Raw genomic sequence first — 23,893 nt, 5'->3', positions numbered from 1 at the left:
ACTGTGGGATACACGCGTGGATACTGCCTACTTGTGGTTTGGATGTGTAATTGCATGTCGATGCGGATGTCGATGCAGAAGTATATATAAAAATCGTCAACTCGCAGGTTTTGCTCAACGAATGTGCACATGAAATAGCACAAGCTTAGTCAGACAGAGTCTACTTCAAGACGCAAAATATGTGTAAGCAGCATATATTAAAGGCGGAGTCCATGATGTTTGAAAGCCAATGTTGATATTTGAAATCACCTAAACAAACACGCCCCTACCCCAATAGAATCTGGACCTTCTGTTGATAGACCCGCCCCACACATACGCAAACCGGCATTTGATTTGATTTAATTGGCTATAAGTGTGTTTTGGTAGTCGGCCTGTCTCCTTCTCCAAACCGTTTTTCAAACATCGTGGACTCCGCCTTTAATTGTTAGGGATTTGGGAAAAATATGATGTTATTTAACGTTAAACTACGTGAGTGGCGTGGGAGAGATTTGAGCAGCGTCCAAAGTCACAGCAGACAGCCGCCGGTGTTTGTACATTCATAAAAAATAAAGTGTTTGATTTTTAGATACACGGCACGATGCGGACGGGGCACTTCTTGTCCGGTGTGCGACTCGCTTTAGGAAGTTTGGAGTTTGGTTCCACAACAGAAACGCTGTCGGATCAGCATGAAAATTTAAAAGTAGTTGTTTGCACTGGTATCTGTATAACAGGCCTTATGAATGAAAAACCTGATTACATTTTGTGTAAAGAAAAACAAAGTGAACTAATAAATTCCTCGTGCATTTCAAATGTGTTACATCAGCGCCTGAGGAAGACAGAAACAAGCAAGCACGTTTAACCTACTGACTGCGTAATGGTACAAAAGGTTACTGAAGTGTTTGAAAATATGTATAAATCTTCAATAAAGTAAAACATGTCAAATGTAAAATATATTCTGACATATAGTGGAGGGGTACACAGTCAGAAAACAAGTCAAAAAATATCCCAAGGCTGTCACTGGGGCAGTACCCTTTAAAAAAGGTCTTTATATGGATCATTTAGGTACGCAATATTAATATGCAGTCTTTGCTACCATGATTGTGAACCTCTGAGGTACTAAAATGAACTCTTTAGGTACAAAGGTGTACTTTTTGAAAGAGTACCGTGCCCCATTGACAGTGAGGGACCATTTTTTGACAATTTTTCCTGGCAGTGCAAGGCATAATTACCCCCCTTTAAAACAAGCAATTACAACACCCCAATATTAAACAATGAATAATGAAGATGTACAGTATGTACAGTTGACACTTCAATCCCCCAATGTTTAAACCACATTTACACCCTTAGGCGAAATCAACATGTTATGGGGTTGCTAAGGGAACAGTGAAAATTGGTAATCTACCTTTTTATCCAGTTTTAACCACGTAGAGTAGCCTTTGCTGTCCATATGCTGTAGTCCGAAGTACCATACTTCACGTAACCCTATAGTCTTCACCACCTGTGAAAAAAAATGATGACAACTTTTAGCAAACAACAAACAAATTCATCAATTATTTAACGGCTGCTGAGTGCTTTACAACTGTTATATGTCTGGTGTTTGAAAAACATCACGGCACGACCTGGTTTTATATGGGCATCACTTTGTCATTTATAAGAGGAGACCCTGAGGGAAAAGGGGGGGGGGGGTGCGGTCACAAAATTGATTAATGCCTGAAATGGAAAATGAATTGCATGTTGGTCTAGTACAGTGCTTCTCAATTATTTTCTGTCACGCCCCCCCTAGGAAGAGGTAAACATTTCGCGCCCCCCCCCCCAACTCTCCGCCGCGACTGTAAATAGTATAATTTTCCTATAAAATTACACATCTGCAAAACATTGTATCCTTATTAACATTGAGAAAACACAAAAAGAAAACACAAAAAAGAAATATCGATCAACTTACAACAAAGAATAACTTTATTAGTCTTAGTCTTTTTAGTCTGTAACAGAAAAGACTTAAAATGCATCAATTTGCCTGAAATAAAAAAATCAATCCTTATTTAAAGTATAATATTTTTTGACCATTTGATACTGAAAAATTAAATTAAATATAATCAATAAATAATAATAAAAATCACAAGCGGCTTATCAGCGTGATTGGGGTGTAATGTCTTTAAAAATCACTTCCTGAAAAAGTATTTTCCCTGGGGTCTCGCGCGCCCCCCCTGGTGTCGCTTCGAGCCCCCCCTGGGGGTCCCGCCCCACTATTTGAGAAGCACTGGTCTAGTAGAACATTAAACAAGGGTTTTCGGCTTCTTATCCAACCGAATGTTGTTCACAATTATTTAGCATAGCTTATGCAGTAAAGTTATTCTGTATTGCTTTAGTCACTCTGCATTTTTTGTAATTCATTTAAGTGGGAAACATTTGCATTGTGCTTACTTGAATACCACTCAAGCAACAGAAAGGAAAGATATTTTTGTGGTTATTATATTTTTGTAATGTCAGTCATAACACACAGATGAAAGAAAGATAATTTATATGACACCTGCAAACACTTGCTGTGTATTTGATACACCCCTGCCGCAAGCTATTTTATAAGTGTCAGGGACAAAATTGGCCTTGGCAAAAGTTAGCCCGGATGTCTGGCACCACCTCCAAACAACACAAACAACTAGTGAAGACCAAGCAGTTCAAGTACTTTAACCTCCCTCTCTTACAAAACAGGTCATTTTTGGCACGCACTAGCTTCTGGGGTGGGGGTGATGCTGAACATCACAGACCCTGAAGGGAAAAAATTAGGTTTCAAAGCATCTATTATGCATGTTCACAGTTTCCCCGAGGCTCTGTGCTGCACAATATCGCTTGTTATTGTGTTAAATGTTGGGTTGTGTTAAATCTACTCTCCTGAGAAGCTGCATTTCTCTGAGTATTTGTTGTTTGTAATATTCACGTTTGGACAGTCATACCTGTAACTGCTAAATAAATGTAATGGAAATGGACATCTAACATGTTGAGCTGTGGTGCTCATGAGGAAGACGCAAGTTCATATCCGACTCCTGACATTCCCCAATCCAATTTCCTGTCCAAGGCACTACAAACTCTGATTCTGATCCTCAAGAGCTGCACTGTGTGAAGCGTTAGCAAAGATACAGTATTGTATATAAGACGACTGTGCACTGCTATTACCATAGATATTTATAAAGGCTAGATGTCTCGCCCGCGCTGCTGGTTAAATAAGTGGAACGTCCGCATTTGGCGGCCATCTTACCACAGGCAGCTCGATCACTCGTAGCATTGAGTTTTAATGGTGCAGATACAATAACTTGCTTAATTTTCTACCGATTTTCAAAGGTTTGGTTTGTTATAAACGTCGAAGATGTACCCATGACACTGCATACTTAAAAAAAAATCATGAAACATGTTAAAGCATCCAGAATTATAGCCACGTTAATAACGTTTGTAAGAAACCAAACCGTTTGAAAATTGGTAGAAAATTAAGCACTTTATGGTCATTTAAAAGAACCTGCATCATTAAAACTCAATGATACGAGTGAGTGAGCTGCCTGTGGTAAGATGGCCGCCAGGTGATGATGTTAGAGACTCCGCCGTAACACATCTAGCCTTTATACATATCTATGGCTATAACTATCAATAGACACAATGCTATGTTCTGGCGATGGAAGTCCTGCCTTTTGTTAAAATAACCAATCATCAATCGATAAACACTGATGATTCTTGGGGAAGGGCCTCTGTACAGAGTTGTGTGAGCTGCTTGCCAACCTGTATGCATGCACAGTGGTTGAAGTGACTTAAAAAAAAAGTTGTTTTTTAGTGCAGTTTGAGCTCAAGAAACAAAAGTTATGGTAGAGTTAATGACAGATTTAATTGTTGGTCATAAAAATGGTTTAATTGTGACTTTAGAGACATCTGTCCTTTCCCATTCAAGTAGATAAGACTTTAGTCTTGCATGACTGAAATGGCGTGACTTCTTTAAAGAATCACATTTTCCATCTGATGTGTAATGGTAAGGACCTTTAAAAGCCTAATTGGATCAATAGTTAACATTTTAAGTGGATCAAAAACGTTCATCAAATTTGTCAACTTTTCTGAAAGGTTATGATGCATTTCTAACTATAGGAAAAAAGTCACACAGTGATCAGAAGAGGATGCAAATTAAGCAGTTTTCTCTTTTAGCACTGGTAACGCTTTAAAATAAGGTTATTTGTTAACATTTAGTTAATGCATTGGTTAACATGAACTATCAATAACAATACTTCTACAGCATTTATTAAATCTAAGGACATGTTAGGTGGTTTTGCATTTACTTATACATTTATAAAATCAAGTGCTATAAGTGTTAACATTAATTTAGAGGAATTGTTCACCCAAAAATTTAAATTCTGTCATCCTCATGTTGTCATAAACCTGTATGAATTTCTTTTTTCTGATAAACACAAAAGAAGATATTTTGATAAATGGTAAACACACAGCTGATGGTTGACTTCCATAGTAGGAAAAACAAATACAATGAAACTCAATGGGTATCATCAACTGTGTGCTTACAATCATTTATCAAAATATCTTCTTCATTATTTAACACAATACTTTCTTAATATTTGTTTTCCTACTATGGGAAGTCAATGGTCACAATCACCTGTGTGGCGTGTTTACTATCATTTATCAAAATATCTTATTTTTTCCAGAAGTCCACTTTACATTTTTCAGGGTTCCCACACTTTAGCGAACTTCAAATTCAAGGACCTTTCAAGGACTTTCCAGGTCCAATACCTTCAAATTCAAGGAATAAATGTGGGGACACATTTCAAGTGAGAGCAAGGTTACATTGTGTTATCTATTAAGATACATTGTTACAGTTCCCTCGCGCTGCGTCACTGCGGTGACACTTTGGGGACTCCTCCAAGTGTAAGTGCGTCTGAATGTGTATATCAAATTCAACCAATGGTGAGGCTTAACGACAAAGACAGGGTGACACGGGAGCCAGGAAGTATATCGCTATCTAAAATATTGCCAAAGACGGCGTTACAGGGACGCATGGAGTATGTCAAGGGAGAAGCAGCGTCTCGTTCCTTTCTCAGGGAACAACAGTTACATACATAACCCGAGACGTTTTCATGTGTCAAACACAACTATGCAAAAAAGCATTTTGGTATGAATCAACATTCACATACAGAAGATATGATCTTTTAAAGCGAAGAGTTTAGCACGTGTGCTTAAAAAGTCTATATTTTTATGATATTATCATACACTACACAGGGAATAATATGGATTTTTTTTTTCAGACAACTTCTTGCATAAAAAAGATTCAAGCATTTTCAATGACCTGTATCTATGTATGTATATTTTCAAAAACTTCCCAGAGCCTTGAATTTTTTCCCCCAGATTCACAAACCTTCAAGGATTTCAAGGACCTCTGGGAACCCTGATTTTTAATGCAACATTTTTTTTTTTTTGGAAATACAAAATATTAATTCAAGATGGCATTAGCATGATTTACCATGTAATCTCAACATGAATAAAAATTATCTTGTATTAATGGTCAAATGGTAATGGTCAATGTCACAAATTTGCTTACATGTGATTACTGCCCTAAAAATAGGACACATTTTTAAACATTTCCTATATACATTTCCTTATATTTGAAGTTCACACAATCCTTTTCCAGGTCCAAATACACTTTTAACGGGGGTTTCTGGCATTTGAACCACAGTTTTTATGTTGGTAATGCATTCTGAATGAATCAAAGAAGAAGAAGAAAAAGAGGTAACACTTTACAATAAGGTCGATTAGTATGATTAACATGAACCAACCATGAGCAATACATTTGTTACAGTATTTATTTATCTTTGTAAATGTTAGTTAATAGAAATAAAGCTGTTAATTGTTTCTTCATGTTAGTTCACTAATGTTAACTACTGAACCTTATTGTAAAGTGTAACCAAAAAAAAAAAAAAACCCTGAAGAGTAAAGTCATTAGTAGTTCCAGCAGATCTACAGAGAGACTTCAGACAGACAGACTTATAAACATGCAATAATATAGTTGAAACCTTAACAGTAAATAACTTCTTCCAACAATCATGACAAACGTGACTTTAACAAAGGCGACTTTAACAAAGGCAACACTTCGACAATAACAATCTCATCAACTAACTATGTTTCACTTTTCTATCGCCTTCTATCAACAGTTAAACTCACACCACATCCCTGAAAAAAAAAGTTTTTATAAGCTGGTTACAATGGCGGAACAAAAATGTTGTAAACCAGTGGAACAGGTTTTCGGCGTCTAGAAAACGGGATGGTAAAGCTACAGTACTCCACAAAGCAGATCTACATTTCAAAAGCAAAAACTAAGTGACCTGCTTTCACAAATGGTTACGGTTTTTTTCAAACAGCGACGTTAAATAGTTAGGCCAATTTCCTTTTTTTAGCACAATCAGATCAACATGTGGACTTGCACCCAGTTAAACGGTCACACGGTGTTATCACAGCACCCATACAGTTTAGGACAAATGAGGAAATGAGGCAATATTTTACATACAATTTTAACATAACAGGATGTGTAAGAGGTTGGTTAACCCCCGAAAATGAAAATTGTGTGAAAATACACTCATGTTATTCAAAAATGACTTTGTTTTTCACACATCACAAAAGATGATGTTTGGCAGAATATTTACACTTTTACGCCATATAATAAAACAAAACAGAAAATAAAAGTATCTCAGCAACAGTCCCCATGACTTGTGAGCACATGACATCTTTGTGTTTTTATTGTTTAGATACCAACACAAATGTATGCTGCCATTTACTAACAATATTCACAGCTCTAAAATTTGTGAATCTGAATGAGAAACCCTAAGATTCATCACAGAAGGTTTGACCTCAGTAGTGACAATTGTATTGGGTTCCTATGTGATGTAGACCACAACCCACTGTGGCCATTCGATGTACACAAATGTATAATGAGATTTAGAGCAAATCTGGGCCACCATTGACTTCCATTGAAGGAAAGAAATACTACGAAAGTCGATGGTGCTCCAGAACTGTTTGGTTAGAAATATTGCTTTGTGTTTGAAACAACCTGGGGTTAAATAAATGATGACAATGTTATTTTTGGGTGAACCGTTCCTTTAAGAGCTTTGCTTTAAAACAAATGCATACAGGTCAACTTTCAACAAGATGTTTTGCATGCAACTCAGACCGCCCAGCACGTACAGCTGTATTTCCTGAGGGGTTCAGTGAAAACCTCTTATCTGTGCTGTTTGCTATTCAAAGCTCATGACTGGCTCTTTAAGAGCACGAGTTCGCTCGAAACTAAAGAGTGCTCGGCCGTGGCTTCTGTTCCACACGGAGAAAACTAAAGTGTGATGGGAGTTTAACGGCCCAGATTCACCGTTTCCACAGTCGTGGCAGTCAATGACCAATCCAATGATGTGCTCGATGAGTCACGTGTCAAGGGATGTGCTTTTAAACAAGAAAAACCTTTCCTGAGAGGTTTACTGTGTGTCTGTTGCTATTTACAAGAGATTATCCCATGTCACCAAGCCATTAATTAAATTAGGTCATCGGCGTTGGTGCTACTGACAGACGGTTTCCCAATGAACTCTGGGAGTTTTGTTTTGTAAGGTCCATGATAAAAATCACATTTACTTCCATATGCAGGATTGATGCAAAACCCTCTAAGTGCAAGCAAAAGTATTTCATAAACTTACAATACGTGGCGAGAGCATTCGGTTAATATCATTATCTAATTTCTGACAGAGTTGTCGTTTAGCGACTTTTGCATCTAAACATACAACAATCTCAGATGGTTAATTTGATGGCTGATTTGTATGAATTCATACGTTGGCATTAATTCGTTTTAGTCATATAGTGTAAAAATATGGACGTAGTGTTCATGACATCACCCACAGGTTTGTGAAAAGCTTTTTTGAAGACAATAGTAGGTGGTGCCGGCCGTCACCATCTTGGCCGTGCGTCACCGCAAATCACTCACAGATAAATGAAAATGGGTAAAGAGGCGGGACATGGGTGAAGCTGAGGTGGCTGGTTGCTAAAACCACACCCGGGTAGCTCGATTCTACTGACGGCAGTGGCTGTTCGCCCGTCACTCAAGTGGCCACGCCCTTAATTATGCAGAAGTTTAAGGCTTAATATAATTTACAAAGATAAGTTACCAAAATATTCACCACCCTCACAGTTGTAATGAAGGATAAACTTAGCCATTTAAACCAAAAACACTTTTGGTACCAGGCAGGCTGTAAACATTATTTCTGCTGTAAAGTTGGGCATTTTAACATGGAGGTCTATGGAAATTGACTCGACGGCCACACGATGAATTGAAGTTGAAATGACTTCCGTATTGGTTTCATTGCACCTCGGTTTTAGTATGATCTGCTGTTGGTTTAGGGGCGGGGTTAGGGATGTGGCTATATAATGCTTTTTTAATACCCATACATGTTTGTATAATTAACTTCCAATTGGCCACCTCGTGAAATACAAATTTTCGTGAGATCTGGTTGTATAAAATGTAATTTGATCTAGGGCTGCAACTAATGATTTTATTCATAATCGATTAATCGGGCGATTTGTTTTTTTATTTATTGTCTAATCGGATAAAAGTCTAAATATTTATTAAATTAGATTTTTCACTTATTATAGCTAAATAAGGCACTAAATTAGGGTATTCGCGTGTAAGTGTACTTTTAAAAGTGGAAAAGCCACACACTACTACAGAGTTTTACTAATACAGTATAACATTTGTGTTTTGATATTTTAAGCCTTAAATATGAAAAAGTTTGTGGAGCTTTGAAATGTCAAAATCATCATTATAAAATTATTCATTGACAAATTTCAAAATCAATTAGTACTGATTTGATCAATTAGTTGTTGCAGCCCTATTTTTTTATCATTCTGCATTTACAATCCAATCCCTCTTTATTTTTACTGAAATATTGTATCAACTTTCCCCTGCTTTTGTTTGCATGACGATTTGCATGTCATACAAAAACAAATGGAAATCCTTTGTTTGTCTTGATTTGCCTTATAACATTTCCCTAAGTAACCGTTTACAATTCTTGGAAGAGTCTTTCTTCTTTCTGCATCAGCTAAGAGACACGAATTTGCACAAGATCAAGAGGTTTTGGGAAGAGAATGAGCAGCTGTCATTGCGGGATTATATTGACAGATTACAGATCAACATTGAACTTTTAAGAGCTGGGACAACTGGGTTGGTGTTTTTTAAAATGATAGTTGATATGATTTAGCATTGTATTCACATTAGGATTTTTCCTCTCTCAGGGATTATGATATGCGTAATGAATCTTCACATTTGATTTCTTATCACCAGGCCATTTCGTGATAAGCAGAAAACATGATTTTTAAGCGAATCCTGTGACAGCTGACAGACAGGTAAAAGGCTAAAAAGTGTTCATCTGCTCCTGGTGTGATATTCATCTTACTCTAGCATTATTTGGTCAAAACATACACACTGGATATCATTCAACATCAAAGCTGTAATGGCGCCTTTTCACTGCACACAAAAAAAGGTCATTTATTTCCCATAGAGAGTCGCACAAAAGCTGCATGGGGTTGCGATCATCTGCGGATGTTAAATTTTCAGATCCGATATGAGCTTCAACTCTCAGAAATAAAGGTACAAAAGTTGTCACTGGGGCAGTACCCTTTTAAAAAGTGCATATTAGTACTTCAAAGGTAAATGATACATATAAGGACCTTTTTTAATGGGTACTGCCCCAGTGACAACTTTGTACCTTTATTTTTGACACTGTTGAATGCATAAAAATAATCATTTTGAGTGACTAGACTGCATGCGACCAGCCAACTAGAATTAAAGTATTTCAGTATACTCCCATCAAAACACTGTGCGCGATGTGAAAACGTAACTTCGTTAAACTTTATCAGTAACACTTAAATCCTTAAAAAAAAGATATATTACTGATAAATAATAATTTACGTTCAAATTGGACGTGCATTACTACTCCCACTAGGTGGCGATCTCCGACAGTCATGTCCAAATGTCGTGTGCAGTGGAAAGGTAGTATTCGCCATATTGGTTAGTTCAGCAATGTCCTGTGTAGCTGTGAAGTTGTACAGACCTGATCAAAGAGCTGTTTGCCAGTTGTGCTGGGCTGGACGGCAAACTCCAGCTCAGCGTCCATCGTAGTGACGCGAACATTTACCTGAGGAGAGAAAAGGAAAGAAAGTGTGTTAGCCAAAAACACCAATGCTGGCAAAAACACTAAAACTGAAGAAAATAGTTATCCATTAAGTGAATCCACTTACAAGATTCCCCCACTGCTTCTTTTTTTATCCCTATTAAACTAAAGCAGTCTCATTAGACATGCGGTTTTAATTCTCTTGTTAATGTGATGTCACATTGACAACGCCACGCCCATGGTCACGACTGACTGGTTAATTTTACCAAGAAACTTCTCTAAATGTGTTTGTTAGCATGCACGTATGTGGCTAAATATACTATTCAGACTATCCTGTATTCACAGGAATCAGATCTATTTTGAGCCAAAAGCGCTCACTGGAGAGAGGAGCTAATTTGCATTTAAAGGTACAGACATGAAAACAGCGCTTTTGCTCCCACCCAAATAGCGGCATATTGGACATGGAAGACATGGAAAATGTATTCCTTGTATTGCACTGCAAGCCGCTTATGAAAAAGCATCTGCCAAATGCAATGAATAGCTCAATGATAGAGTACTGCATTAACAGCGCAAAAGGCCATTGGGTTGAACCAAGGAAACACACATGCTGATAAAAAGATGAATACCTTGCTTTGAATAAAAGTGTCTGGCAAATGCGTTCATGTAAATGCACAGGCAAAAGTGAGACTGTGGTGCTGACAACATTGAGACAGACATTAATGATTAAGTTGTCAATGTGCTACAGTCAATTTTCACTTGAACAGAGAAGCACAGGAGTGGCTGCACAGAACAATGCAGCTCGGCCACTATTTGAAAAGGGAAAACGCTACTCTATTCTAGAGTTAATGGTTGACGCGATTAAGTAAACAAGTAAAAGGCCGTGGCCACTTTATATTTACATTTGCAGCATTTTACAGAAAAACAATGGCTCATTTTTAAGGAATCTCCTAAGATAAAACTGGAAAACTGGATGACACAAAATCAAAGAACAAGGTACCGTTTGTGAGAATCAATTTACATGTATGAGAGGTACTTTAAGATTCTCTCATGTACAAGAAAAGAATCAGACTAAAAGAACGCTTCAACACACAAGAATTTACATTGTTTAGATGAATCTTTCAAGGTTGATTATAAGTCTAAAAACATTTCCATTGATTCAGACTCATGGGATTTCACGGACTCTGTTAAAAACTAAAGGGGGAAGAACAAAAAGAAGTGAACTGTTGACAATTGGTGGAGATCCACAAAATGCTCGGTACTGGGTGTGAGCATTAAGTTGTCTGGGAGGCAAGAAAAGAAGTCATAATGAAGTTACTGCCTTAAAACAAACAAATGTCTCACCATAACCATGCAAAACAGAAACTCGCACAACAATTCAGACCATAACAAAGATCAGATTATACAACTCCCACATTTTCCAGCAGTTCAAACAGAAAATGTATTTTTATGTGAAAGTTCACACAACAAGCTTTGCTCCTTTAGACGATAAAAAAAGAGTACTTATTTAGCATAAAGGAACTGGGATTCCTCAGTAGCTTTCCATTCCTTTCCATTACTTTTGCCCAAATTGACACTGCAAATTGAAAATGCGACCAATGGAAACATGTTAATTTCGCAAAAACTTTATAATATCGTAAAAATCTTTTTACACTCGCATTAGGTTTTTCAGGCAACTCGGAAAAGATGCATTTCGCAAAACTGCAATGGAAACAAATTATTCACATTTTCAGGTCAACTGATGTATTTAATCACTTAATCATTATTTGAAGATGAGGCAGTTTGTACTAAAACCTCCCAGAATCACATCATAGTTGTTTGCTTCCAAGTAAAAAAGGCTTTCCTTGCCAATATTGTTTGGATAAAACTCAAACATCTGTTTGATTTAAAATAACGTACTAGCTGCAAAACGATTAATCGCAATTTATCGTTTGCAGAATAAAAGTTTTTGTTATTATTATTATTATTATATTTTATGATTATAAATACATAAATCTTAAAATTATACATGCATGTGTATTTATTAGGGCTGTGACGACACATTGCGTTCCCCATTAAAAAGACCTGTCTGAAATCGATTCTGAATCGCAAGGCTCAGACTCTGTGTTTCATGCACAGTTTGTGCGTGTACTACGGCTCTGTGATCAGTAGGAAGAGTCCTTATCAATCTAAAATCTCTTTGAGTTTGAGTCGTTTACAATGTGCATTTAAAAAAGCAACACTCAAACACAATAATTCTAAATATTTTTATTATCGTGAAAATACCTGAAACAATATGAAGAACAGCGATATTAATATTCCTGTAGACATTTCATGGAATAGCGTTTGTACTTCTGTGGCACAAATGGCGTTTCTGTTTGGATGTGGCGGCATTTCACCGTAATTCTTTCAAATTCATTCATTGAGAAAATGCGCATTTGCACGATTAATAGTCACAGCCCTAGTATTTATATTTACATAATTATTATACAAAGTGCACACACATATGATGTAAACAAAAACTTATATTCTGCAAACGATTATTCGCAATTACAGGAAAACTATGTTTTGGTCGCACATCATCAGTTAGCGGAAACGCTGTAATAAAAAAAAAATTATCGACATTTAAAAAAACAATAATTGCATAAGTTTTGCGCAAATCTGTAATGGAAACGCAGCTAAAGTTTGTATCGTACTGAGAATGAAGAAAGCACACTTTAGTATATCACCAGTGTAAGACAAGTGAACCTGTGAGAACAGGTGTGAGACGTTCCCTGAACCTTAAAAACAGCTGGGGACAGAAAGAAATGGAAAACGTGGAGCAGAGAGATTACTTTGTGCTGAGGTGAAATTGCTTCCGGTCAATTCCACCGTCCCAGTCAGTTGTGTTGCTTGCGTTATGGCTTCTTTTGTAACTACTTCGTCAAACTGGTAATTGATTTTTACTCTACACCAAGTTGTTTACAAAACGGTTATATAAAACTAACATGACGCTCACAAATGTGCCGTTGCATTTAATACACTGTGAAAAATAAAGGTGCTTGAAAGGTTCTTCACAGCGATGCCATAGAAATGGTTCTTCTGTCTTAAATTTTAATAAGCTGAAGAACCATTTTCACCACAAAGAACTTTTTTTGAAAAAAAAGATTCCTCAGATGTTAAAGGTTCTCTATGGCAGGGTTCTCAAACTTTTTAGGGACTGGGAAAAAAATCCCCTTTATAAAAGTTATTAAGCATATGCCTTCCATAATTTATTGAACTATTTTAAATGTAGGTGCTTAAAAATGCCAACTTATTTGGCTGTATGGTTTAAAAAGAACCTTTAACATCCAAAAACCTTTCGGTTTCACACAAAAGCCTTTAATTTTAGAAAGAATATCTCTTTAAGTTTGAGACCTTACAGATCTTCTACATGCACAAACAGCTTTTAATGCTCCAAAGACAAAGGAAAACATGAAATGACATCAGATAACCCCTTTTCATGAAGCACATTTGGCGTTACATAAAAATATTACAGAATATAAAGAAAAGATCATCACCATAAATGCCAGAGCATGTGAGTGCCTGTTGTGTTGGCATGCTGCTCATTTCCAACTTTAGAGAAGGAAAATGTTTAATGGTAAATTGTGTCTCGTGGTCTAAATAGCCAACTGTATACCTCTATTCTATAGCAGAACCACTGGGTATAGATTACAGACCACAAGGGGTCCCCAGACCCCACTTTATGTACCCTGCTCTATGAAACCATACCAGCACGGCACACTTTCTCTAAAGATACTGTATGATTTAATTAAATGAAATGAATGTGTGATAAAACAATTGACACTACAGCAATCATAATAATTAAAGAACGTCCTGTACAAAGCTCAGTGAGGACTGCTGGGACCCATCCTGAACCATGAAAACAGCAGCAGCTTTCACACATTCATGCTCACGTGCACAAATTACACATTCATACCTGGTGTTAACTAATTAATATACTGTTGCAAATATTTAAAACAAGAAACTTGACATAAAGCCTCTACAGACAATCACGGGCCTGAAATCTGGTGGTAAAAGTTCAGTTTAAAGACTGCCATCCTACTGGCCACAGAGGGGGAGATGGAGGGGTATCCATTTACTGAGCCAAACAAAGGGACTCTTTCAGAAACACCCATCCAGCGATCCACCTCCTGCATCAGTCTGCATTTTAATAGTTTCGCCATTTCTCCGCATTGCTCTCGACTTGAAAAAAAGGCAGACAAACATTTTTGGCTGCAATACTCTGAGCTCAGGTTCTGATCAGCGTCACTGGGCGACAGGCCATCAGATTAATAGGAAGATAGCAAAGATAAGGACTATCACTTACAAAATAATGCATGCATGTACAATTAACGTTTACATGCAAGTCAATGTGAGATGTCACAATCACCTTTACTAAAAAAAGCATATGATGAAAATAAGTCAAAGACAGGGTTTTCCTCCCCGTTTAAAAATATACAGCTCCACACCAAGGAAAGCTAACGTCTGAACTCAGTGTACAATCCTGGCAGAGCTTCAGTTGCAAAGAAGGGTCATATCAGGCTCTATAGACAGTATGATTCCATCCAGCATCCCAATGGGAAGAATTAACGATATATTAACAAAACTCAATATGAAATATAACTAGTTTTAACAAACAAACATGCCTTAATGAAAACATTACTTGTGTGCATTTTGAGGCAAAACAAAGGGCACCGATGTATTTTAAGATATGTCAGTGAAAGTTGTTTTCAGTTTGGACAGCCCTTACATTTATTTTGGTCTAGGACTAGTCTAATCCCTGTCTGGGAAACCGCCCCTAGATCTTATAGAACCTTAAACCCAGAATACACTGAGGGTTTCTGCCCTCCTATAAGATCATTACCTTATCACACTGTGCGACATAGATCGTTTAAACTCGGGTACGACAGGCGATGATGAGACGGAAGCTTTGGCGGCGGCGTCACACGTTAGCGCAACGTCACCAGCATGCGCTCATGGTAAACAAATACCGGTACGCAGGTCGTAGCACCAAACACACTGTGTGGTGATCGTGTTGAATTTCTGACACTGACAGAAAACTATCGTAGGCTATCTTTGGATGCAAAACCGGGAAAACGGTTGTCTTTGAACCTCTCTCACTGTACGACATAGGACCACCGATGAAGAGCCACGATCACAGAAATCACGACGATTGTTTCACGATGGCAATCTTTCGTCTGGAACAACCAAGAATCGTGCAGTGTATACCAGGCTTAACAGGTGCCTCAATAACCCAAAATTGATAACTGACCACCTATATATTATAGGTGTATATTGGGTGTATATAGGTGTATATAAGCCAAAACAACAGTAGAGAAACCATCCAACCACTCCAACATCATATTTATTTGTCCAGACTCCGGAGTTCAACAAACTCTGTCCTTCAAATTGTCTTTCTAATCTGGACAGTTCTGTTAGTAGCTGGGTTTCCATCCAAACGGAAAATGAATCTTTTCAAAATTCGCAAAATAAATAAATAAACAAATGTGATGCGTTTCCATCAAGTTGTTCGAGTAAATGACTGTGATATTGCTAACCTATTAACCAACAGTTTTATTAACCAACATTTAATTACAATTAGGCAAGTTATAAGTTTACTAGCAGTGCAGCCTGTAATTGCCAAACTTGATGCTGTGCACAAAAGAAAAAAATCCAGACTTTTTCCACGCAGGCACTGATAGCACAAAGTCAAGTCCCATAGGTGGCAAAGACAAAGGCTGCGTCCGAAACTGCCTACTTTCATACTATATAGTAGGTGTGTAGGCAAGGCAAGTAGTATGCCAAATTCATAGTATTCCAAAAACAGTAAGCGAAAAGCATAGATTTGTATAAAGGCTAGATGTCTCACTCGCGCTGCTGGCCAATTGAGTGGAACGTTCGCATTTGGCGGCCATCTTACCACAGGGTGCTCGCTCACTCGTAGCATTGAGTTTAATGGAGCAGGTACTTTTAAATGACCATAACTTGCTCAATTTTTTACCAATTTTCAAACGGTTTGGTTTGTTATAAACGTCAGAGATGTACCTATGACACTGCATACTTAATAATATTCATGAATCATGTTAAAGCATCCAGAATAATAGCCACGTTTATAACGTTTGTAAGAAACCAAACCGTTTGAAATCGGTAGAAAATTGAGCAAGTTATGGTCATTTAAAAGTTCCTGCACCATTAAATTCAATGCTACGAGTGAGCGAGCTGCCTGTGGTAAGATGGCCGCCAGGTGATGATGTTAGACAACAGGGGCCTTGTTTTATTAAAAAATGCCATGTCCAAAAGCGGTAACGCAGCTCTAATAAAATGCAAATACATATATTAATCAGCTGTGCCTTGTGGTTAAATTGCGCTTGTTTATTGTCATTCCAGTTAACGACTAACTTTGTTTTGACAACGTGTGTCATGTGACGGATGTAGTACGTCCGAATTAATTCATACTGTCAATATTCATACTATACAGTACCCACCTAGATGATCAGTCACGTGGGTTTAATTTACAGTACGTCAAAATGTATTCGGCAAATGCGGCAAATTCTCCCATTATTTGCATTTATTCTTTTTCACATAAGCCAAAAACCACCTCAACTTTTGCGAATCAAGTGATTTTTAATCGAAATTTGCCATTTACATCACTCGATTCTTAGGTGATACTTGAAAATGTGCACAAAATCAGGGTGATGGAAACTCAGCTAGTCTTTCGTTGAGCTGGTATGAGCATAAGCCAAAGCGCACATGAGGATTGATTACAACACAATGAGCTTTTGTGCTACATCACCAAAGGGCGTAACAGCCATTGTTTGGTTATCAATTATTCAAAAGAACAAATGATAACAAAGTTTTGGGAGGAAACCGATTAAACAAACTTAAAACACGTTTTGAAACAAGAGTTAAAAATATCGAGACACAGAAGTAATTTAAAACCTTAATCCAACTTTTATTTCCTGATCCGCTCTTTTTTTAAGATATAAGAGAAGTAATCATATTGCTATGCTCACAAACTTAATATTATACAGTACTAACTGTACAGTACTATAATGAGTGTCAAGAAAGAAAGATGAAGTAATATCTTTAATGAATTAATAATTAAAGTGACTAAATCTGTCTTGTACGTTAGAGATGATCATCTTGTTTAATGCGTTTACTGATAACCCATAGTTGAAAGTCTTGAAACAGGACACTTTTGAACCCAAATAATGAACAAATCCTCCACTTTCACCCACGCTGACACCGAGAACAAGTCCTTGTATTCAGTGCTGAAACAGGCAGTGCTGAGTGCCAGGCATGAATGAGGAGCTCTGAGGAAAGCAGCACGATGATGTCATTTCCTGTCCTGTTCCTGACAACCGTCTAACCTTCTCAACAAACCAACAACACATGCTTCAGACGGCATGAATGTTCCAAGCACGTCTGTCTGGCAAAGGGTTGGTAAGCAGACACTGATAACATTCAAAACTGAACCGTTCCAGTTTCGGAGAATGCAAATCCGTCCATTTGAACCGCAATGTTAGTCACATATTCACATTGTTACTGTTGTACACAAAGACAAATGAGCCGAATAAAGGTGCAAATAGAACAAAACCCTTATGTATAAAGTGAAAGTCAAGATATACTTAAACTAATGAATACTTCAGACTGATTCTCTCAAAATGTTTGTAAAATCAAGTTTAAGCTTCAGTGAACATTTACAGGTTTAGGCATTTTCAATCCTGGTATTGTAGATCTCTTCTCAAAGTATCGCAGTGTCAGAACAGCTTGGATCTTTCCCACGGAGACTCTGAAGCAGAAAGAGGAAAAGCGCGTTTGAGAAGCGCAACTGATACTGACTCACGCGCAGCCAAACTTGTCATTTAAACATCGGTGAGTCCTGACGCACAATGTACAGCCATATGAATCACGATTAAAAACTGGAACTCAAGATTATGAGAGCCTCACCCAAAATGCCACAAGAGGTAACACCGCCTTTGAATTTAAAGTCCCCACCCCATTCTACAAATATTTACTCGCGTCTCGGTTTGCCAAAGATCGAACTTTAATAGCGGATTAAATCAAATATTTGGTATCGATTACCGCCCGCCGTAAAGGAGCGTAAAAACTCATTAAGTTTAGAGGATGCTTGATGTTCATTAAGAAAAACATATTTGACACAAACAGAGTCATTACAAGTAAATGAAAGCGAAATAAAATGTGTAAGACGAGCTGAACATTTTGGCTTAGTTTATTTGCGGTACTGTAGTTTGATCTGTTTGAGTTTTGTATTAAGGGAACGGTGGAGATAGAGTTAGGTTACCATTTAGATTATTGTCTCATATGTTAATGGTCGTTACTAACTAGCCCAAAACGCATTTTCCTTTCAAATCGCACATGATGTAGCCTACGGAAAGATACAATCCCACTAGAATAATCAAAGCAGCACCTGTTGGTAGAGATTTGTCTTTGAACCGGGGCGGCGTCTGTACAAACACAAACGCAGCGAACTTCAGTAGCTGTATCGCAATATTTGAGCCATAAAAATCGCTAGAAGCAGTTCTTACCAGAGCAGGTGAGTCAGTGAAGCTCCAGCCGAAAATCTCCCCTCCCTCCGCGGAACCGAGCTCGGAGTCCTGCGGCGGTAATATGGCTGACGCAGCGCGCTCACCTTTGTGCGCTCAGATGAAAGCCAGCGGCTACAGTTCCTGTTTGACAGTGCGTCTCGACGCCCACGACGACGGATGCGATCAATAACGCGAGCACCTCAAGTGGCTCCGAGTCACATCATGATGAGAAACTGCTTGCACCAAAACTCAGCAGGCTAGTCGCTTGAAAAATGACTGCAATGCTTATAATTACGGGAGATAAGGAGACAGGTGCCCTGCGCTATGCAGACTATCGAGTGATCGAGTGCCTGCCCCTTTAAGAGGACTTCCTCTCAACCTGAGGCTTTATTTGGTACAATGTGTTCACTGGAATATTTTATTATGCTTTTCCTGACAAAGTGAAGTGAAATAATGTAACAAATGTATGTGCTGTTGAAGGTCAAAGAAGTTTGTTTGAGTCTTGTTTTCAGCCTGATGTTCAGTTTGGCATCATTTTTGTAAACTGAAATGTTTTATTTATTTGTATTATTTATCATTATTTGTATTGTTTATATTCTCCTTATAACCCTTCTAATTCCTCATTTTTACACAAGTTTGTATTTCTTTTAATGCATTTGGGTACAGGTTCACTCAGTGGCGGCCGGTGACTTCTCTTCTGAGGAGCGCGAATTCAAAATATGTGTTCATAGTTTGTTGCTCGTAAGGTCAAAATATGTGTTTGTTGCGTCATGTAAACCTATTTGCATCATGCGTCATGTCAAAATAAGTGCCTGCTGCACACGCGTCGAAACCGTTTGTGATAAAAGAGACGCTCACGTGCAAAATACTTGCAAGACACTCACTTAACACTAAACTCGAGATTAAGCGAGTATCTGGAAAACGCAGCAGCACTTGTTTTGACAAAACGCATGATGCAATAAGTTTACACAAACACATATTTTGAAATGACGAGCCACACACGACGAACTACATAATTCAGGCCTATTTATGTCCCCAGGTTGTAATTCTATTAAAAACTAATCAAATCTAATAAATTTGAGCACCATTAATTAGTATAAACAAAAACAAGCCTAGACTTTTTTATGGCTGCTCTTACTAATAATTTTATCACATTTTATTGGTGTTTTGTGGTACAATATCTGTGTTATGGTGTTGTACTTCACCAGAGTTTCACATGTCGTGCTATATCTCAAACATTATTTATCACGAATTATTAAAAAATTTATGCATATGAATTAAATGTTACTTGAACTTATAAACTACATGCACGTATTAAGCATATGCATTTTGTACTTTATTTTGCGTAATTTCTATCTGTTCCATGGTTAAGCTGTCATTACCAACACGCTCTGCATAAAGGGACTTTCTCACTGTTTTTTCATCAAAGTTTATTTTGGTAGCCATGATAACCTAATGACATAGTGGAGCACATGGATTTCAAGCTGCAAGACTGATGCCTTGATGTCCAGAAAAGTAAGTAAATACTCTTTATTCTTTACACTTATTGCGTCATTACCATATGTGTTGTATTTCTGTATTTTTAAACATTTTTGAAATATTTTTATCACTTTAATAGTTAAAATGGTGTACATTACATGTAGAAAGCTAGCTACACTTGCTTTGTCATTATCTTAGCTATAGGGCTAGTTTTTTGACAAAATGTCATTACCAGAACAGTCATTACCAGCACAATACATAATTTAGCTAATAAATTATGTATAAATAACAATCAATCCTACAATTATACATTTCTAATGATGTATTTAAAGTTTTGATATATGGCATTCACTTAAAATAAGCTTAGATTCCAAGCCAGAGTAGATTGATGAATCAGAAATTTAGATACGTAAATGACTATAATTCATCTTGCAAGTAAAAATCTCATGAAGTTCAAGATTTCAAGATAAATTAGATTACATGTAAACCACAAAATGTTTTAAAAGCACTGATTTATCATTTAAGTTTTATTTTTTACATATATTCGATGTTGTGATGGTAAAGACACATTTACTTGACATAGTTAAGAAAATGGCAAAAAAATCCCTTATCTTATGGTCTCAACCAAGCTCATAACATCGCTCCTGACGTAAGGACTGATGATTTAATAATTTGACCATACATTAGTCAAATTTGGAATTTTTATTTTCAAAATTGCAGCAACCCAATTTGTCAGAAATACCACATACATGTTGTGATGAACTTCGAATTGTGCGCCCTCGAAAAAGAAGTCAGCGGCCGCAACTGCCTTTAATACACTTAGACAGGTGTTCAGGTGTTTACACATCTGTCAGTACAGTGAATGTGTTAGTGCAGTGAAACAGCTATAGGTGAGAAGTACTACTGTCATCACCTTATAAATGAAATTTTTATTATGGGGGTTATGTTTAAAAACACAGCACTCTTATGAAGAACATTTTAGATTTCAAGATCTTCATTGTCTTTTACTAAAATTCTTATTTTGTTCATTTCTCTTGAGAAAGATGTGGTAGAAAGAAGAAACAACAATGACAATTAAATAAAGAATACACAATCACACCAGGTAGAATAATAAAAAAGTTAACCTACCATATGATAAAGAAGAAAGTGGTAGTGGTTGATGGCTATTTATCAGACCCTGGAAATAAAAGCTCTTTTGGATGTTTTGGCCGCAGTACTATACCGCAAGATTTCATAAGAATGAAGAAATTTTGGGTGGGGTCACTGATGATGCTGCCGGTCCATTTGTAGGTCCTTTAACTTTAGATGTCCTGCAATGAGGGGAGGAGAGATCTGTCCACCAGCTTGCCTAACTGGCGATTCTATCATGCTCTCATTTCATGTACTTTTAAGGACAGTCACATATACACACAACAAAAATCTTTATTATGCTGACTTGAACCTGTTCTTCAAGGCCTCTCGGTTCAGATTTAAGCTGATATGCAGTATTCTCCTTACCACTTCAAACCACTACAACTGTGCTATAGATTTAATTAAACTACAAGGTTTTTTATTCCCAAGATCATGAGGAACACATGCTATTTAAAACATTACAATTGGCATCCCATATAATCAAAGAAACCTAATATATCTCCATATTTAAATGACTAGGCAAACGTTATGTGTGTCGTGGGCTTAACTTCAGGAATGATAGACAGATCAGTGATCCTTTACATATAAAGGAAAATGTCAATATGAAAAAGTAGGAGGCATTATTACAGATCATATACTGTACCAGGGCTGTACAGTGTGCATAACCTGACAAGACTTTCCCTGTGCACTTTCAACGAGACTACTATTGCAAACTGCTGAATTATTAAAGGCAACTACAGGCGAGTGAAAGAGAGAACAAGAGAGAAAGTGAACTTCTCTAAATTATATTTGATTTGTAACGTTGTCCTTTGTGAGGGCTTTGAATAAACCTCCGGCCTTTTGTAAAGAAAACTAAATTAGGTCATCCAACACTTACGTCGTTTGGTGGTTTGTTTAAGTCACTTCTGTGTGATATGACTAAGAGGTCTTTCCCTGCCTTATATTTACATCAACACGCCCCTGTTTCTATTTGCGTTAGCCGCATCCGCCCAAAATGAAACTGCGAATCACCTAGTGGGCGTGGTCAGAGGTAAGAGCCGACCAATGATAAAGCAGGATTAAAATAGAGCCGTATATAGGCGACATGAATGAAAGCTGAAGCGGAACCATGACATGTCATTGCTTTTAGTCAGAGGAGAGGCACGAGGAATAAAATACTGTAGTCATTTCACAAGAAAACAACGGTGAATATAAAGTTAATGTGTATGGGGTAAAATAAATAGCTTTTAATTATTTAGTAACTTTATGACTGTACATACCAGACACATGATGATCATGATCAAGTCAATGAGTTATTGAATCTGAATTAAAATAAACAAATATATGCTGTTGTTACACACTTAAATCAGTTTTTTAACTTTATGATGCCCAGAACCTTTTTTTGTAGACCCTCTATAATAAAAATTATATATATGTATATATATGCTGAAAAGGAAAACGCAGTAGAAAGATACAAAGCAAAATAGAATAGAAATAATGGATACATTTTTACATTTCTCTGGAAAAAAAGAACCTCCTGGAGGCCCCCTATTTTGAAAACCTCTGCGTTAAATAACCACAAGGTACTATCCCAAACTTTCCTTACACTAAGTGTGAAACAGCAAGGCTATTAATAATCTATTAATAAAGCGATGATCCGTTTTGTAGACTCTGTAGCGCCACCTGCAGTGTTGTTCTTGTAATGCAGGTGATGTACAGTGTAGTGACCAAGAAACCAGTTGGTTAAAGGGGACATATCATGAAAATCCGACTTTTTTGGGTCTCCGGTGCTTCTATCAACCTAGAAAATGTGAAAAAGATCAACCCAGTAACTTAGTTTTGGTAAACCATTCTCTGCAAGCATGTAAAAAAATAGAATGTTGAAATTTGGTTACACTTGTGATGTCAGAAGGGGATCTTATTATAATAATACCACCCCTTAATGTGCACTATCCAACCACGGGACTGCCATTTAGTGCAGAGATCAGCTCATTTGCATTTTAAAGGACACACCCAAAAACTTCCCATTTTTGCTCACACCTACAGAGTGTCCATGTTAACATGTTATAATAAATTATATATGGGGTATTTTAAGCTAGAACTGTACATACGAACTCTGGGGACACCAAACATTTATTTGACATCTTAAAAAATCTTGTGAAATGTCCCCTTTAAAACCAGTGCTGTAGTGGTCCCTGGAGAAGTGGGTATATTCTTAATTTTTGCCCACATTTTTTAAAGCGGCTCACCATCACTCTAAATTCTGCTGGGTTATTTTAAACCCAATGCTGGATAAATATTTGGCACATGTTGGGTTAATAAACATTTTGGGTTGTTTCAACTCATAATTGGGTTAACAACAACCCAGAATATAGGTTTATTTATAACTGAACATGTGTTGTGTATATGTGAACATTTACCCAGCATGGGTCAAGAAAACAACCCAGCAGAACCTAGAGTGATTTAAGACTATTCTTGAATATTTACTTTACTCCAAAATGGGCCAGTATTGCCACTTAACTTATTTTGCTTGACTTCTCAGCGTAAGGATCAATATTTTGAAATTAGTTATAAAGAAGTGGGTATACTATGTGTATGCGTATA

General features: G+C 37.2%; 1 protein-coding gene across 2 annotated transcripts in view; it reads right to left on the bottom strand.

Annotated features, from left to right (window-relative positions):
* Positions 1-19,047, bottom strand: part of ezrb (ezrin b) — a 37,456-nt gene extending 18,409 nt beyond the window's left edge. Inside the window, exons 1-5 of one of the 2 annotated variants that reach the window (XM_073855634.1) lie at positions 18,701-19,047; positions 18,583-18,619; positions 17,856-17,943; positions 10,095-10,178; positions 1,382-1,477 (exon numbers count right to left, since the gene is read on the bottom strand). In XM_073855634.1, the coding sequence (XP_073711735.1) occupies positions 1,382-1,477; positions 10,095-10,178; positions 17,856-17,867 (192 nt within the window). In that variant the 5' untranslated portion in view covers positions 17,868-17,943; positions 18,583-18,619; positions 18,701-19,047. The remainder of the gene's footprint in view (positions 1-1,381; positions 1,478-10,094; positions 10,179-17,855; positions 17,944-18,582; positions 18,620-18,700) is intronic. The other variant, XM_073855633.1, reaches the window with a different exon arrangement.
* Between the last annotated feature and the right edge of the window lie 4,846 nt (positions 19,048-23,893).

This window comes from Misgurnus anguillicaudatus, chromosome 18 (genome assembly GCF_027580225.2).
Source record: "Misgurnus anguillicaudatus chromosome 18, ASM2758022v2, whole genome shotgun sequence".
NCBI classification, from domain to species: domain Eukaryota; kingdom Metazoa; phylum Chordata; class Actinopteri; order Cypriniformes; family Cobitidae; genus Misgurnus; species Misgurnus anguillicaudatus.
The sequence above is the reverse complement of the archived record's forward strand: the minus strand, read 5'-3'. Positions and strand labels throughout refer to the sequence as shown.